At 43.2% G+C, this 14571-nt stretch overlaps 1 protein-coding gene across 3 annotated transcripts in view; it reads left to right on the top strand.

The window, feature by feature from the left end:
• The window catches only part of LOC141106231 (L-threonine ammonia-lyase-like), a 214671-nt gene that overhangs the window by 174034 nt on the left and 26066 nt on the right, over window positions 1-14571 (top strand). For 2 of the 3 annotated variants that reach the window (XM_073596840.1, XM_073596838.1), the window contains 3 exons: window positions 3656-3781; window positions 6152-6319; window positions 10461-10518. In XM_073596840.1, coding sequence (XP_073452941.1) covers window positions 3656-3781; window positions 6152-6319; window positions 10461-10518 — 352 coding nt within the window. Of the gene's footprint in view, window positions 1-3655; window positions 3782-6151; window positions 6345-10460; window positions 10519-14571 lie in introns of all 3 variants that reach the window. The other variant, XR_012235700.1, reaches the window with a different exon arrangement.

The raw sequence follows: 14571 nt of genomic DNA, 5'->3' as shown, positions 1-14571 counted from the left end.
AGAGCCGTGAGGAGAGCATTGGCTGAGAGGTTCGGGTGGGTGACCAATACTTGTCACACAGTTAGCGTTGCCAGGGCGGTGGAGAAGAAGTTTCTCGGCCAGTGTTCGGCTTGTGGAGCCTCTTTTATTTCACTTACCAAGCCGTGCAAGCATAAGTGTAAGGCCCCTTTCACACGGGCACCATCAGTTTAGCCACGTTAAAAACGTATCAGTTCTTATCCGTTGCTTCATCCATCTTCATCCGTCATCCGTTCCGTTAATCTCCGTTTTCATCCGTCTTCCGTTCCGTTAATATCCGTCTTCATCCGTTAATGTACACGTTTACATCCGTTTTTTCATCCGTTTTTGTATCCGTTTTCATCCATTTACAGCAGTTTCTTTGCATTTAAGGAAATTACCTAGAAAGCCTTGCTCCACCCATCCTACACTGCCATGCGTGAACAATTTGCAGACTACTTTCTATCTCCATCAGGAGAAGTTTCATGGCAGTACCTATATATATATATATATATATATATATATATATATATATATATATATATATATATATATATATATATATATATATATATATATATATATATATATATATATATATATATAATGCAGTGCAAATTTTAATTTATTAATTCATTAATTTGGGTACTTCATTGTGTTTTGATAGCATAAAAAGACACAAAAGCACATGATATGTTCAAAACAGTTTTAGTTTTATTATTCTGCATAACCCTTTTAAAATAAGGGTTTTTTCACTTTGTTTTTTTATTTGTCAAAGTATGAACTTTGAATTATTTCTTCAAAACGGATCTTAACTGATCGGACGTTGACGGACATTGTCAGTTAACGTCAGTTAATATCCGTTTCGACGGATCTGGACGTAGCTTTGTACGTTAAAAAAAACGGATAAAAACGGAAGCGGAGGTTAACTGATGGTAACGGATGGTCATCCGTTTGCCCATAGGAATGCATTGTCGTCCGTCGACGGATGGAAGAAAAACGGATAGACGGTCCGTCAGTGTGAAAGGGGCCTTAAGCGGGAAAACAACAGTAAAGTGAAATCTAAACAGTAGATAATAAAAATAGGCCGGAACAGTCACCAGGGCCAAAAATAGAGACCCACCAAATTCGAGGCAGAAAAACCAAACAAAAAAGAGAAAAGAAAAAAAAAAAAGAAGAAACTGACAGTCATAGGTATAGGTCCATTAGCATAAGTATTCAGCGATCCCTGCGGGTCCTCCTGGATCGTGGCAAGACGGAGGGGCTAATGTCCCTGTTTGAGCGGAATGAGGTATGGCCTCGGCGCGTGGAGGGAGAGCGTCTCCTGCGGTTCAGGGAAGTTTGCGCCTCCATGGGTTCCTCTCTGAATGTCTCCCTTGTGTGCGGTCTGGGACGGAAGGCCGCATACCAGTTCGGTACCGGCACGAGCGGGAGGCCCAGTGTGGCACAGAAGTGGGGAAGATCCTCCGGGACTTTGAGGATCGCTGTGCGGCCATGAGCTGATGCCAAGAGGCAGAAGGGGAACTTCCATTTGTAGAGTATTTGGTGGTCTCTCAAGGCTTCCAGCAGGGGTCTCAGGTCGCGCCTATGCTGGAGTGTGATGCCCGATAGGTCTTGATATATCTGCACCGTCACCCCCTCATGCTGAATCTGTTGTCTTCCCCTCGCAATTTTAATAATGTCCTCCTTTAGTTTGAAGTCCACTATATGGCAGATTATGTCGCGGGGAGGGTCCGACTCCCTGCCTTTGGGCCGAAGAGCACGGTGTATCCGCTCCATAGCGATAGCAGTATGGGCAGGGCGGTTGAGAAGAGTGTTGAAGATGCTCACTACGGCCTGGGTGATCTGTTCCCCCTCAATCGACTCCGGCAGGCCTCTGATGCGCAGGTTATGCCTTCTGCCTCTGTTGTCGAGGTCTTCGAGGTGCCGCTGCATATCGCGCATTTGCATGGTGTGGGAGTCGATGTCTTCCGTTACCGAGTGCAATACGACTTCTTGACATTCCGTCTGTCTCTCCACTACATGTACCCTGTCATTCAGGGAGCGGAGCTCCAGCCGCAAGTCTGAAATGGCGGCGGAGAGCGTTTCTTTGATGTCGTCTGCTATGAAGCGGAGGTCCTGCATGTTTATGGGCGGTGGGGGCCTGAGCTCTATCCCCCCGTCCAGTCCGTTTGGGAGCGGGAGTTGAGGAGGAGTAGCCGGCGGGTTCAACGGCTGTGAGGGAGGCAGTGTGGAGTGAGCCGTGGTGTGGCGGGAAGGCGCCATATTGCTCCTGGCGGTCCGGAACATCTCCGGGATGTTCTGTCCCTGTGCCCCCGTTAAATCGCGGGGAAATCTCGAGCGAGAAGCCGAAGAGGTCCGGGAGGCGGTCCCCATAGTTTAGTGTCGAGACTGCGGGGTATTACCTCGGTTTTCAGGCGGCTTTCTCCTGTGGCGGACGAAGCTCGGGAGTTAAGCGACTGTGTCCATGCCAGGTCAGGCCACGCCCCCCCCGCATAGATAAGTATAATGCATACAGTATTGTCAGTTTATTAGCAACCATGCTGTTCTCTCCAAAATTCAGGAGGGCTATTTCTACCCCCTTATTGATGTCCCAACCATGGATGCAAAATGTTATACCGTATATACTTGTATTATGTTTTGATGAAGAGAACCTGGCATGGGTAGTGTTTGCTACCTACCATGCCCTGACCATGTATCCTAATCCTTAGGCTGAACCTAATGCCTACACTCCTTAGACAGACTCTAAAACTTCAAAAGAGAAGTATAGCCAAAGCTACTTTTGCCATACCTATCATATGGGTCACAGAAGAGCACAAGTCAGAATCAAGATACAGTGGTCTAAAGTTTGCTGTCGACTGACATAACAGACCCCCCTCCAGACTCTGGAGGAATCCCAACAATGATGTCGGGATCCACCCAGATGCCTTACAGGTAGCCAGCTCAGCCTCTCACTCACTCCCACTCCTCTCCTGCCTGGCACTTTAGTATGCCTGGAGGGACAGAGCAGAAAGCCGGTTACTGACAGTCACTGCTCTCTACTCAAGGAAGACCGAGATACAAGTCATCAGAGGTTATGTGGCTTAGACCTGGTAGGGACAATTTGCAGCACCGGACCGATGCTGCAGAAGGTAGGTAAGTATAAATGTTTTGTTTTTTTATAATTCCTCACTTCTCCTGCTAAGCACCAGTCATATATTAAAGAAAACACAATTTCAATCCCCTGTACACCCCTTGAGTGCCCCCCACCCCCCATTTGACAGCGAGCAGGGTTCTTCTCACTCACTGTTACATTTCAAAATTGTCTCAGTCAGCACAGCTGCGTCATTCAATCACAGGAATCTGTGAATGAGAAAACTACAAGTCCTGTCTGCCACCAAGGCCGAATTGAGGGGGCACTGATGAGCGCCCTTGTAGTTTATTCCCAAGCCTTGCAGTTTTCAAACTAACAGGCCAGACAGAAGTACAGCAAGAAAGCAGTAAGACTTGTCTGCAGGAGCCTTACTTGGACTGGCTGGCAAATGACTGGTGGCAACCTCATTCTGTGGCTCTTCTATAGGTTTGCTTACATACTGATCTAATTTTTACTGCTGAGTGATGTATGCATGCAGAACTGGTAAATGGCATGTTAATACTAAGTAACTGTATCTGATTCCAGTGAGGAAGATGTACTGCTATCAATGCTGAGGTTACTAGAATGCGAGAGGGCTACAGTGGATGCAGAAGGTGCCATGGGACTTGCAGCTCTAATATCTGGAGCATTACCAGACCTGAAAGGGAAAAGGTATCAATATGTGATAAGAGATTCAAACCCATTACTGAATCAACCAATCTCAGTCACTTGAAAGATAAATTTTCCTTTGTGTATACTGATTGTGTTCTAAATAAAGACCCATGTATCAAAAATTAAACTACCATCCCACGAGTTCTGCAGATGTGTGGGCAGGAGCTGCAATGCTTAACTGAAAGAAATCCTCTAGATGCTGCAGAGATAGGGTAGGCACAGAGATGAAGCCAGACTGGGCAAAAGCTTGTACCAGGCCACCAGTCATGCATGTATTAGCACAAACCTTGCAATCCACCTTTATCTTATTACTTGACAATCTGTGATGTGTCCAAAGGGTTTCTTTCAGCCATTTTGCACATCTCCATACTGACCTTTGAGGTTACGGGGAACTTCTAAAGCAGGCCTGTGGTATTTTATTGCACACTACAGTATAGAAAATAAGTGACTCAAATGTTATTCACTACTTTTTTATGGAAATGATTGTTGATTAAAAACATTTTCTGACAGTCCCCTCAACACTAATTATTGCAAGCAATGTGCAAAGATGATGAATTTTGATGTTTGGCCATCTAGTGTGTGTATGGGCATCTATAGGATGAACGTCAAGGAAGACTTGAGAGAGATTCAGTTCAATTCAGTTACTCAAATGCTGAACATTGACATCAATGTTCATTGAATGTCTTCAATGTCCTAACATAGAACAACGTGTTTGGTTTTTCTATGTTAGGATTTGAAGCACACTCACTTTCTAAGTGACTCTGTATTTAGTCCTCCTAGGTCCATGCAGGCCAGTCAATAATGAATTTCTAAGTACAAGTCACTAACTGTAAAGTGCACTACCCTATAGCAAACAACCAGACATCATCTATACTTAGCTGACTGCAGTAAACTAAAACATAACTGTTTTTTGTAGATTGTTGTAGATTACTACAGTATGCTCTTTCCAATGTTTTACCAATTTAGCTTGAAAGAGTTCTTGAAGATCCTACTTCCTGAGCATCTTGGATACTTATCTAATATTATTTATGGTTTATAATTCTTTATAGCTGGATTTACTGAATAAACAAGAAAAATAGAGATGTTTTTATATATTGTGAGTTCACCCAAAAATAACACTTTTGTAGTTGGAAGATGTCAATGCAATGAATTATTCATCTTATGATCTATGACTCAGCCACTCCAGTGGCCAAATCTTTAAGTTGTCAGGTCTGCCTGCCATCCATGGCAAATAAAAGTTGTCTCTCTCTCCCTCCTAGTTTTTTTTTGTATTTTTATATTGCATTGCTTGAAACAGAAGGATTGAGAGACCTTGAAGATACAGCATGAAGGTATCGCCTTGGGAATCCCTGGTAGGAGAGTGGGTGAATGAGCTAATTGGTTTTCAATAATAATTTAATTCAATTTTTTTACTGACCGTTTAACCACTTGCTGACCGCTGCATGGCGATGTACGTCAGCAGAATGGCACGGGTGTGCAAATGGCCATACCCGTACGTCCCTCCGTCATCGCAAACTAGCGGCCGCGTGCCCACGGGTCATGCAAAATCGATGTCTGCCGGTGGCCCGCAATCGTGGCAAGGAGAGGCAGAATGGGGCGATGCCTATTTAAACAAGGCATTTCCCTGTTCTGCCTAGTGACATGACAGGGAGCTACTGTTCCCTGTCATCGGGAGCAGTGATCTCTGTCATGTCCTAGTGAGCCCATCCCCCCTACAGTTAGAACACACTGAGGGAACACACTTAACCTCTTAATCACCCCCTAGTGTTTAACCCCTTCCCTGCCAGTGACATTTATACAGTAATCACCGCCATTACTAATAAAAAAAAAATTATAATAAAAATGCCATAAATCTATTCCCTATTTTGTAGATGCTATATCTTTTGCACAAACCAATCAATATACGCTTATTGCGATTTTTTTTTTTTTTTTTTAATACCAAAAATATGTAGAAGAATACACATCGGCCTAAACTGATGAAGAAATTCGTTTTTTTTTATATTTTTTTGGGGGATATTTATTATACCAAAAAGTAAAAAATATTGCTTTTTCTTCAAAATTATCGCTCTTTTTTTGTTTATAGCACAAAAATAAAAAACGCAGAGGTGATCAAATACCACCAAAGGAAACCTCTATTTGTGGGGAAAAAAGGATGTCAATTTTGTTTGGGTGCAACATCACACGACCGCGCAATTGTCAGTTAAAGCGACGCAGTGCCATATCACAAAAAATGTTCTGGTCATTAAGGGGGGTAAATTCTTCTGGGGCTGAAGTGGTTAATAGCAAAAAATATAACTCTTTATAACTTTTTGTTTTGTGCTTTTTACGCTTGCTGATGTCCTTACTAAACCAATCAACTTTGCTCTACAGAGTGGCGGTGGTTGTGTGCAGTGGGAACCTGCCGTTGCCTTTGCTACGTCACTGTCTGGACAGAGCTCTGGTTCTTGATAATAGAGTCTGCAAATTCTCAGTCGTGCTGCCAGATTTTCCAGGGGAGATAACCAAGCTCTTGGAAGCCATTGGTCGAGAAGATGTCAGGTGATTATACAAGTGCACCAAGCAGGTTAGAAAGTTTACCCAACCCTCCTTTCCCACCTTGGGGACTTTAATCTTTATTTTAATACAGATCAACCAAATTTATCTTCATAGTGTTATGAACAGTGTGCTTTTCCCATAAGCTAAATGGGAGGCACTTTGGCATGTCAGTAATCGCATGTGTGTTTGGTAAAGCATATGTCTTAACCATTGGGGTTATTGCAATTATGTTTCTGATTCAGGCAAAATACAGTGTGAATACTCTCTTTCTCTTAGTTTTGCTATTGTAAGAATTCGATTTTAACAATCATACCCTGAGTCAGGAAATAAAGCATACCCCTCTATAGTGTGTACTTGTTTCAGTTCAGAGCACTAAGTGTCATTTCTGTCTGCTACCTCATTCTTAAACCATCTTCATGAGTCACGTCTAATTTCCTAACACCAAGAGATAAAAAGGTGATAGGGGAGGGAGCTCCAGCACACAATCTGTGATTGGCCGCTTCAGCTGTGTTCCTGTGTGCCGTGTGAAGGGGTGTGTGTCCTTTTCCTTCCAATCAGTTCTTTTCACTGAGCTGTGCAGAGTGTAACTTCAGCTCCCCACCCCCTGCTTTCTGAAAGCTCAGACAAGCTGTATAAATTCTGGACTTTGAACTGCTGTAAAGTGCTGCAGATAAACAAGTACAACTTATTTAGTGGGATTTGTTTCATCTCTTTGTTTCACCTGAGGCTAATCACTTTACTGGGTATATGTAAGGGTGTACAACCACTTTAGGTGATACCAGTCAATCTATTTTTTTTTCCCTTAACAAATATTTTATTACCCAGTTCTACTTTACTTACCTTGAAACATGGTCCCTTCCACTGCATCAGTTCAGGTGAGGGCAACTGGTCAGCTGTAGCCACTCTTTATGCAGCAGACTAGTCTTGTTGCCGCTCCAACATGCCAACATCATCACTGTAATCAGTGCAGAACATGTTTGCAAGTAAACTGGCAGCGTCTATGTCATCAGGATGGAATGCAGGCACTGCCAGAAGTACCCTACCACTCTGCAGTGCTGAAGACTGGAGGACTAGGATGTAGGACTGTGGATGGAGGCAAGTAAAACTGAGTATTTAAAACATAGTTTATACAGATTGGCTCTTGAAGCTGGGGGTTTTAACAGTCAGTGTTAAAGTAGAACTATAGGCAAAATCTTTTTTTTTATTTTGGATAGAGTAAGGGAGGGTTACAACCCCACTAAGGTTTATTTTTTCTGTCTTTGTCCCATTGGTGAGATTTGCCTTCATCTCCTGTCCCATAGCCAAACAATAACTGAGGAAATCCCTGCAAATTAAAGGGGTTTTAAAGGTTTGTGTTTTTTCACCTTAATGCATCCTATGCATTAAGGTGAAAAAACACCTGTCAGTTACCGGCCCCCCAGCCCCCCGTTTTACTTACCTAAACCCTCGAACTTGATCCAGCAGGGACGCGCTCTCTCTCTGCCCAGGATTCTCGGCTCTTGATTGGATAGATTGATAGCAGCGCAGCCATTGGCTCCCGCTGCTGTCAATCAAATCCAATGATGCAACCGCCGAGGGGCGGGGCCGAGTCCTGCATTAGGCCTCTATGGACGCCGAATGATGGACTCGGGAGCGCGCCCGCAAGGTAACCCCCTCGGGGAAGTGCTTCTCCAAGGGGGTTATCAGATGTGCGGAGGAGCCGTGAGAGCCGCTGGGGGACCCCAGAAGAGCAGGTTCAGGGCCGCTTTGTGAAAAACAAGATACACAGTGGAGGTAAGTATGATATGTTATTTGTTTTATTTTAACCTTTACAATCACTTTAAGGGAATTTCTTGGGAACCACCGGATCACTAGAACTAGTGTTCCCATTGGAAGATTTCCCCTATATTACTCTTCTGGGGACAACCCAAAATTTTGAGTTTTCTTTTACTTTCACTTTCAATGGTAATGGTAAACAGGACAAATAGAGGGGGTGAATCTCTCTAATGGGGGCAGCAGATAGCAATAGAAACTGACAGGAGTTCTAATCCCTCTCCCCTCTATCCAAAACTAAAAAACAAAGTTTTGCCTTAGTTATTCTTTAAGTTTTAAAGCAGACCTTCAGACATTTTTTCAACTTTCCATCTATGAAATCTTCTGCCCTTGTTGTTTTAACTTTGGATAGTAAAACATTTTTTTTCTGCCAGTAAATACCTTATACAGCCCACTTCCTGTATACTGTCTGGAAAAAAGCCTAAGCTTATGACATCATGCACAGTTCTCTCTCTTTCACTCTCATGAGAGTTTGTCAGGAAGGAGGGGTGAGTCATAAGAGGGCCAATGAGAGCTGCAGAGCTGTAGGTGTGCCTCTGTGTGTCTATGTAAATCCAGGAAGTTAACAGGCAGCAGCTACAGCTGTCCGCAGTTAAAATGGTTGCAGCCAGAGCCCGTGGAGGGAGTTTTCTGCAGCATATTTGGCAAGTACAGAATCACAGTATATATGAAATAATATGCAAAGTGGTTGGAGGGAAGCTTCAGAATGGCAAAGATGTTTTTTTTTTTTACAAAATGGGTGAGCAGACTGCAGTTCCTATTTAAGTTTACATTACAGTGTTGGATTAGACTTGAATGTCCTAAATAACATACAGGTGGTATTCAAACAGTGTTTTAATTTTGCACCTTGCATACTCTTACATAGTGAGTAGGGTCGCCCCGCTGTTCAGCTCTTAATTAGCTATTTGACAGTGAAACAACAAATGAAACCATTTAAAAGTAGCTTTTATTTAGCCATACAAAACCTTCCACTGTCACAGTGGCTCCTGGACTGATATTCCTGGCATTGCAGTGTTTTTTCTGTTTTGTCTGGTCAGCTTGCTGCGCAGCTTGGCCGGCAATGGCTGAGAACTGGGTACGCTGGAGGAAAGTTTCCATTTTAATACACTGGACATACTGTAAACTGTCACTGTAAATATGGTAGAGCCTAGGAGCAGAAGAAAGTGATCTGGAGAGTCAGGGAGAAGACTACGCAGTGAGTAATACACTGCTGTTGCCCCCCTCATGTAAACAATAGGATTTAAAGTGTACCTAAATTGAACCTAAGTAAATTAAACAAATGACATACAGTATATTATGCAGACTTTTACTAGCAATAACACAGCAGTTTTAATTTTTCGGACTCCCACTTTACCAACCTATTTGAAGACCACTGGGAGAAGGTCATTTCCCTTGTATGAAGAAAGAGGGGGCAGAATAGCAGCTAGGGGAGTGGTACAGGAGGAAGAATAGCAACAGGTTGTAGAGTGGGGGGTGCATAAAAGAGATATAGTGGAGGCTGATAATGGCAAGGGGTGGAGGATGAAAAGTGCTGACCATGGGACATTGAGAAAGGCAGAATAATAGCCTAATGTGAAGTAAAGTGATATGAGTCAAAGCGTACACTGATCAAGTACTGGTGAGGGTCGAGAGAGAAAGAACTAAGAAAATAAATGATCATTAATGGGGGGGAAGAGAGAGAAATTAGAGCTTGAGCTGATCAATGATAGGGAGAAAAGAAAGGAAAGAGATGACTATGGACCAACAGAAAAGAGGAGATGGGATGTGACTGTGAATAGAGGAGGCTAAAGGTCATCTAATCAGGAAACACAGGGGGAATAGGTAGAGTTGGGGCTTAGCATGGCTGGAGGACATAAAGGAAGATAATTGTAGACTGGGATAGGAAGGTAGAGTAGGAGCCCACTGCGGACAGGGGAAAGAGAAGGCACTTAGTTCTGCTCAGAGGTGGCGTAGGCATGCTTTAACTGCAAAACTGAATTTACAGTAATGTAGACCCGATCTGTAATATTTACAGTATTATCAGATTATATAAACTGTCTTGTATTTTGGTGCGTTTGAATGAAATAAAAATGATGTGTTAATATCTCTTTACCATTAAGAAAAGGGGAAGTGTTTTGGTTTAAGTAAGAACTGAACATCCTGTGATCAGTACAGTCTGCCAATAATAGGACATTGGCAGACAGCTAGCGTACATTCTATAAAGTGCCACAGAATCTGGACTTTTTACAGTGTGGAATTTGTAGATTTCTCAGTCTTTAGTTACTTTGTTTTTTTTGTTTATGAACGTATGTGGATTGGTTGGTTTTTAATTAATATTACCTATTTATTTCAGGGTGCTGGATATGCAAAAGGAAAATATTTTCCTGAACAATGACCTGTTTACCCTAGAGGTAGGTACGGGCATGAGTCACCATATTATACAGCAGAACACATATGAGATGAACAATGTTTCAAAGCTCCATCAAACTTAAAGCAACAGATACTGACTAATCTACAGTGAAGATGCATGTATTCTTATTTGCTATGTATATGGTGTTTATTGGATAAACCTGTGTTTATTGGAAGTCCAGATGTGCTTCTAACATGTAATCCACTGCTGCCAAATAGTGAATCACAAAGGCCGTGTACATTCCTGGCTCCAGGCTCCTAAACCTTCCCCCTTGTTTTCCCTTCGGAGATGGAATTTGCTGTTGTAATTCACAAATGGTTCCCATTATTGTAACCAAAATAAACATTGGGGCTTAACTCCTCCAATCCTGGCCCAAAGTCTCAGCCGCACATTCTCAATGTGGAGTGGCTGCTTTGAATACACATTTCTCCCTCTCTCTGAAGACTATTTGTCATTCAGCATGCTCCAACGTCACACCTACCTGGCAGACTCTCAGAAAATGAATGAAGGGTTGCAGTATTTCACAATGTTCTTTATCGATCGACCACCAACATATTTATGAACACTGTAGCTGAGTCAAATAAAAACAATCACTTGAATGTACCTCCCAGAGTGTAAGAAGGAGACACTGAGCATGTTTTGTTTATGACATAATAAAAGTGTTGAATTGCTTTAGCTAATATAAAGTTGATCTATGAGGATAGAAACATTTGGGAGCAGCCATTGCTGACTTGTTTTCCAGAGGTGTTTACTATAGATCAGTGAAGTCTGAGAAGGTCCTGCACCCACTAAGCAGTACAGTCAGGACTAGGTGACAGTCCTGCACATTTAGAAACAACTATGACAGCTCCCAAATGTATATTATCACAAGTTCCCTTAATAAAGCATGAAATGATGAAACAACATTTCTGATCTTTTTTTTATCCCTGAACATGTTAATTGCCTGTCTGTTATGTTTATCAAATGGCCTCAAACGTTTATATTGTTAAAGGTGTATAGCTCAAAAAGTATTGAAAATATTGGAGCCAGACAAGACCGGCAACTAGCATTTCAGTAGATAGTCAGAAATGGCAGCTTCCATATTTCTCACATCTAAAGATATGTTTACTCTGTAGCAATTAGACAGATTAGAAGACCTGGATGGGAAAACTATTTAGTGACCAGGAAGAAATCTAACCATGTTTTGCTCTGGTACAATCTCTGGTAAATGCTTTCATTAGAAAATTGGTGAATCTTGGGTGAAAATTGTATGACTCTTGGTCAGGGCTGAATTAGGGTCAACTGGAAGCCCTAAGCAAGCCAAAAAAGGTGCCTCCCTCAGCCCTTTCATTGCTTAACTGACAAGATACTTCAGGGTCTGTTTCTGAAAAAATTGCATAGCCATTTGTCCAGTGAATATGCATGCATGTGCTTTGTGTGCAAATTGAGCAAAACAAAATGGAAAATTGTATACTCAGCTTCCGTAATTTTCCTTTCATGACGCATCTTCATGGCAGCACACACTGGGTTGTGACTCCGCCTCCACAACCTGACAGGATTGGTTAACTATAAAATTGAAAGAGACACACCCTGCTTCATTCTCTGTATCTATCATCTAAGAAAGGGTGGGCTGCTGTGTGCTGCCATGAAGATGCGCCAGGAAAGGAAAATTACGGAAAGGTGAGTATACAATTTTCCATTTTCCTGACGCATCATGGCAGCACACACTGGGAAATAACTCGCCAGTCGGGTTGGTGCAAGAAAATATTTATTCCTTATAATGCTGAAGAATTGGCTCTAACAATGGTTCTCCTAAAGTCTGCCGTTGTCAACTGAGCAGAGTCTACTCTATAGTGGGATATGAGCGTATATTTGGATGAACAGGTCCCTGCCTTGCAGATTGTCTTGGGTGAAACCCTGCAGTATGCTGCCCATGAGGTCGCCACTGCCCTGGTTGAGTGAGCTTTAATACCCTCAGGAACTGCAAGCTGATGAATGGAATGTGCCTTCTTGATGGACTTGACTAGCCAAGATGCGAGAAGCTGCCAGTTGACCTTTCCGGATCCCATGAGGAATTACCAAGAGAGTATCCGTTTTCCTAAAGGGAGTTGTAGCCGTCAAATAACTGATGATAGCTGACTTTACATCTAATGCATGAGGATCACCTTGATTATTAGTAAAAGATGGAAGGATGATGTCTTGATTATAATGAAATGATGTTGCCACTTTGGAGATGAAACAGTTAGAACGTCTCAGTACCACTCTGTCAGGATAAAAGACCAGGTAGGGTTCCGTTATCATCAGTGCTTGTATTTCAGAAACTCTCTTTGCTGATCTAATGGCGATGAAGGTTAGTTTCAGAGTTAAGTCCCATAACAAGATTGACTCGGCCGGGTGAAAAGGAGGATTTGAAAGAGCATCGAGTACTATTGAAAGGTCCCATGCTGGGAGCGTTGATTTCTTAGGAGGTCTGATCTTCAGGCATGCTCTCATAAACTGAACTACGAGTGGATATAATGCCCACCTAATGCCTGTTTTTGCAGATAAGGGTCGGAAATCTGTACTTTCAGGATACTTGAGCTTAACCCCTTATTAATACCTAATTGGAGGAATTCCAAAATTTGTGGAGGTTCTGGCTAAACTGGATTCCAGTTTTTTTGTTGGACCATAGAAAAAAATCTTCCGAATATTTTTGCGTACGTGGTGTTTAGTGGTACTTTTTCTGGCCTGTTGTGTTGATATAATTTTTTGAGAACAACCCTGCTCTAGCAGCCATTTCCTTTCAACCTCCATACCATCAAGTGTAACTTCTCCGGAACCGGGTGCAGGAATTGAGCCTGGGATAGCAGGTCCGATGTTACCGGTAGAGGCAGTGGTTGCTGCAGACTGAGTTGTAATAAGGTTGTGAACCAAGGCCTCCTCGGCCAGAAAGGAATTACTGCTATTACTGTAGCAGACGACCTCCTGAGCCTGGATAGAAATCTCATGATTAGAGGAGTTGGTGGAAATATGTACCCTAATTTGAAGTTCCAAGGATGGATCAGGCAGTCTATTCCCTCGGCTGACAGGAAAGCTGCTCTTGACAGGACTCTTTGACATTTGGTGTTCACAGGTGTCGCTGCCAAATCAATCTCCAGCATTCTCCAAGTTTCCGTCAGGAGAGAGAAGGCCTGATTTCAGAGACCAGGTTAGCCAGGTTAGGTTCAGAGACCATTCGTTTGTCAAGAGAAGTTCCCTGCTCATATAGTCGGCCAACATGTTTTGTGTTGCCGAAACATACACTGCCCTCAGGTCTGTTAGATGTATTTGCACCCAATCCAAGATGGGGTAAACTTCTTCCATCAGTGTGCGGCTCCTGGTACCTCCTTGTTTCTGGATGTAAGCCATCTGAGCTCCAGTATATTTGATACACTTCCGTGCGCTTGAAACTGCCATTGACCCAGAGCTGCTTGATCTTGTGAGCTCCCAATCCCTCCTGACTGGCATCCGACGTGACTACTTCTGGCTCTGGAGGGATTATAGGTCTGTGCATCCTGAGGTTGTGTCAGAAACCATGAATCAGACCAAGAAAGAGGTACAGTTAAATCACACTTGTTTAACCACTTCAATACCCGCGTATAGTAATATGACGGCCACAGATGGGATCTCCCATCCTGGGTGGCCGTCATATGATGTCTTGGGCTTCCCGGCCATCTAGGGGGCACGCGCGCGCGCCCGTCGCGTTGCTCGGGACCTGGTGCGCGTGCACGGCGGCTGCAATGTTCGCCGGGCACCCGTGATTGCCCGTTACCCGGGCAGGACCGTGGATCTGTGTGTGTAAACACACAGATCCACGTCCTGTCAGGTGAGAGGAGACCAATCTGTGTTCCCAGTACAGAGGAACACTGATCGGTCTCCTCCCCTTGTGAGTCCCCTCCCTCTACAGTTACAATCACTCCCCTAGGAAACACATTTAACCCCTCGTCTCCCCCTAGTGGTTAACCCCTTCCCTGCCTGTCACATTTATACAGTAATCAATGCAATTTTATAGCATTGATCGCTGTATAAATGTGAATGGTCCCAAAAATGTGTCAAA

This window comes from Aquarana catesbeiana, linkage group LG08, assembly GCF_042186555.1.
Source record: "Aquarana catesbeiana isolate 2022-GZ linkage group LG08, ASM4218655v1, whole genome shotgun sequence".
NCBI lineage: Eukaryota > Metazoa > Chordata > Amphibia > Anura > Ranidae > Aquarana > Aquarana catesbeiana.
This window is presented reverse-complemented; position numbering and strand designations above follow the sequence as displayed.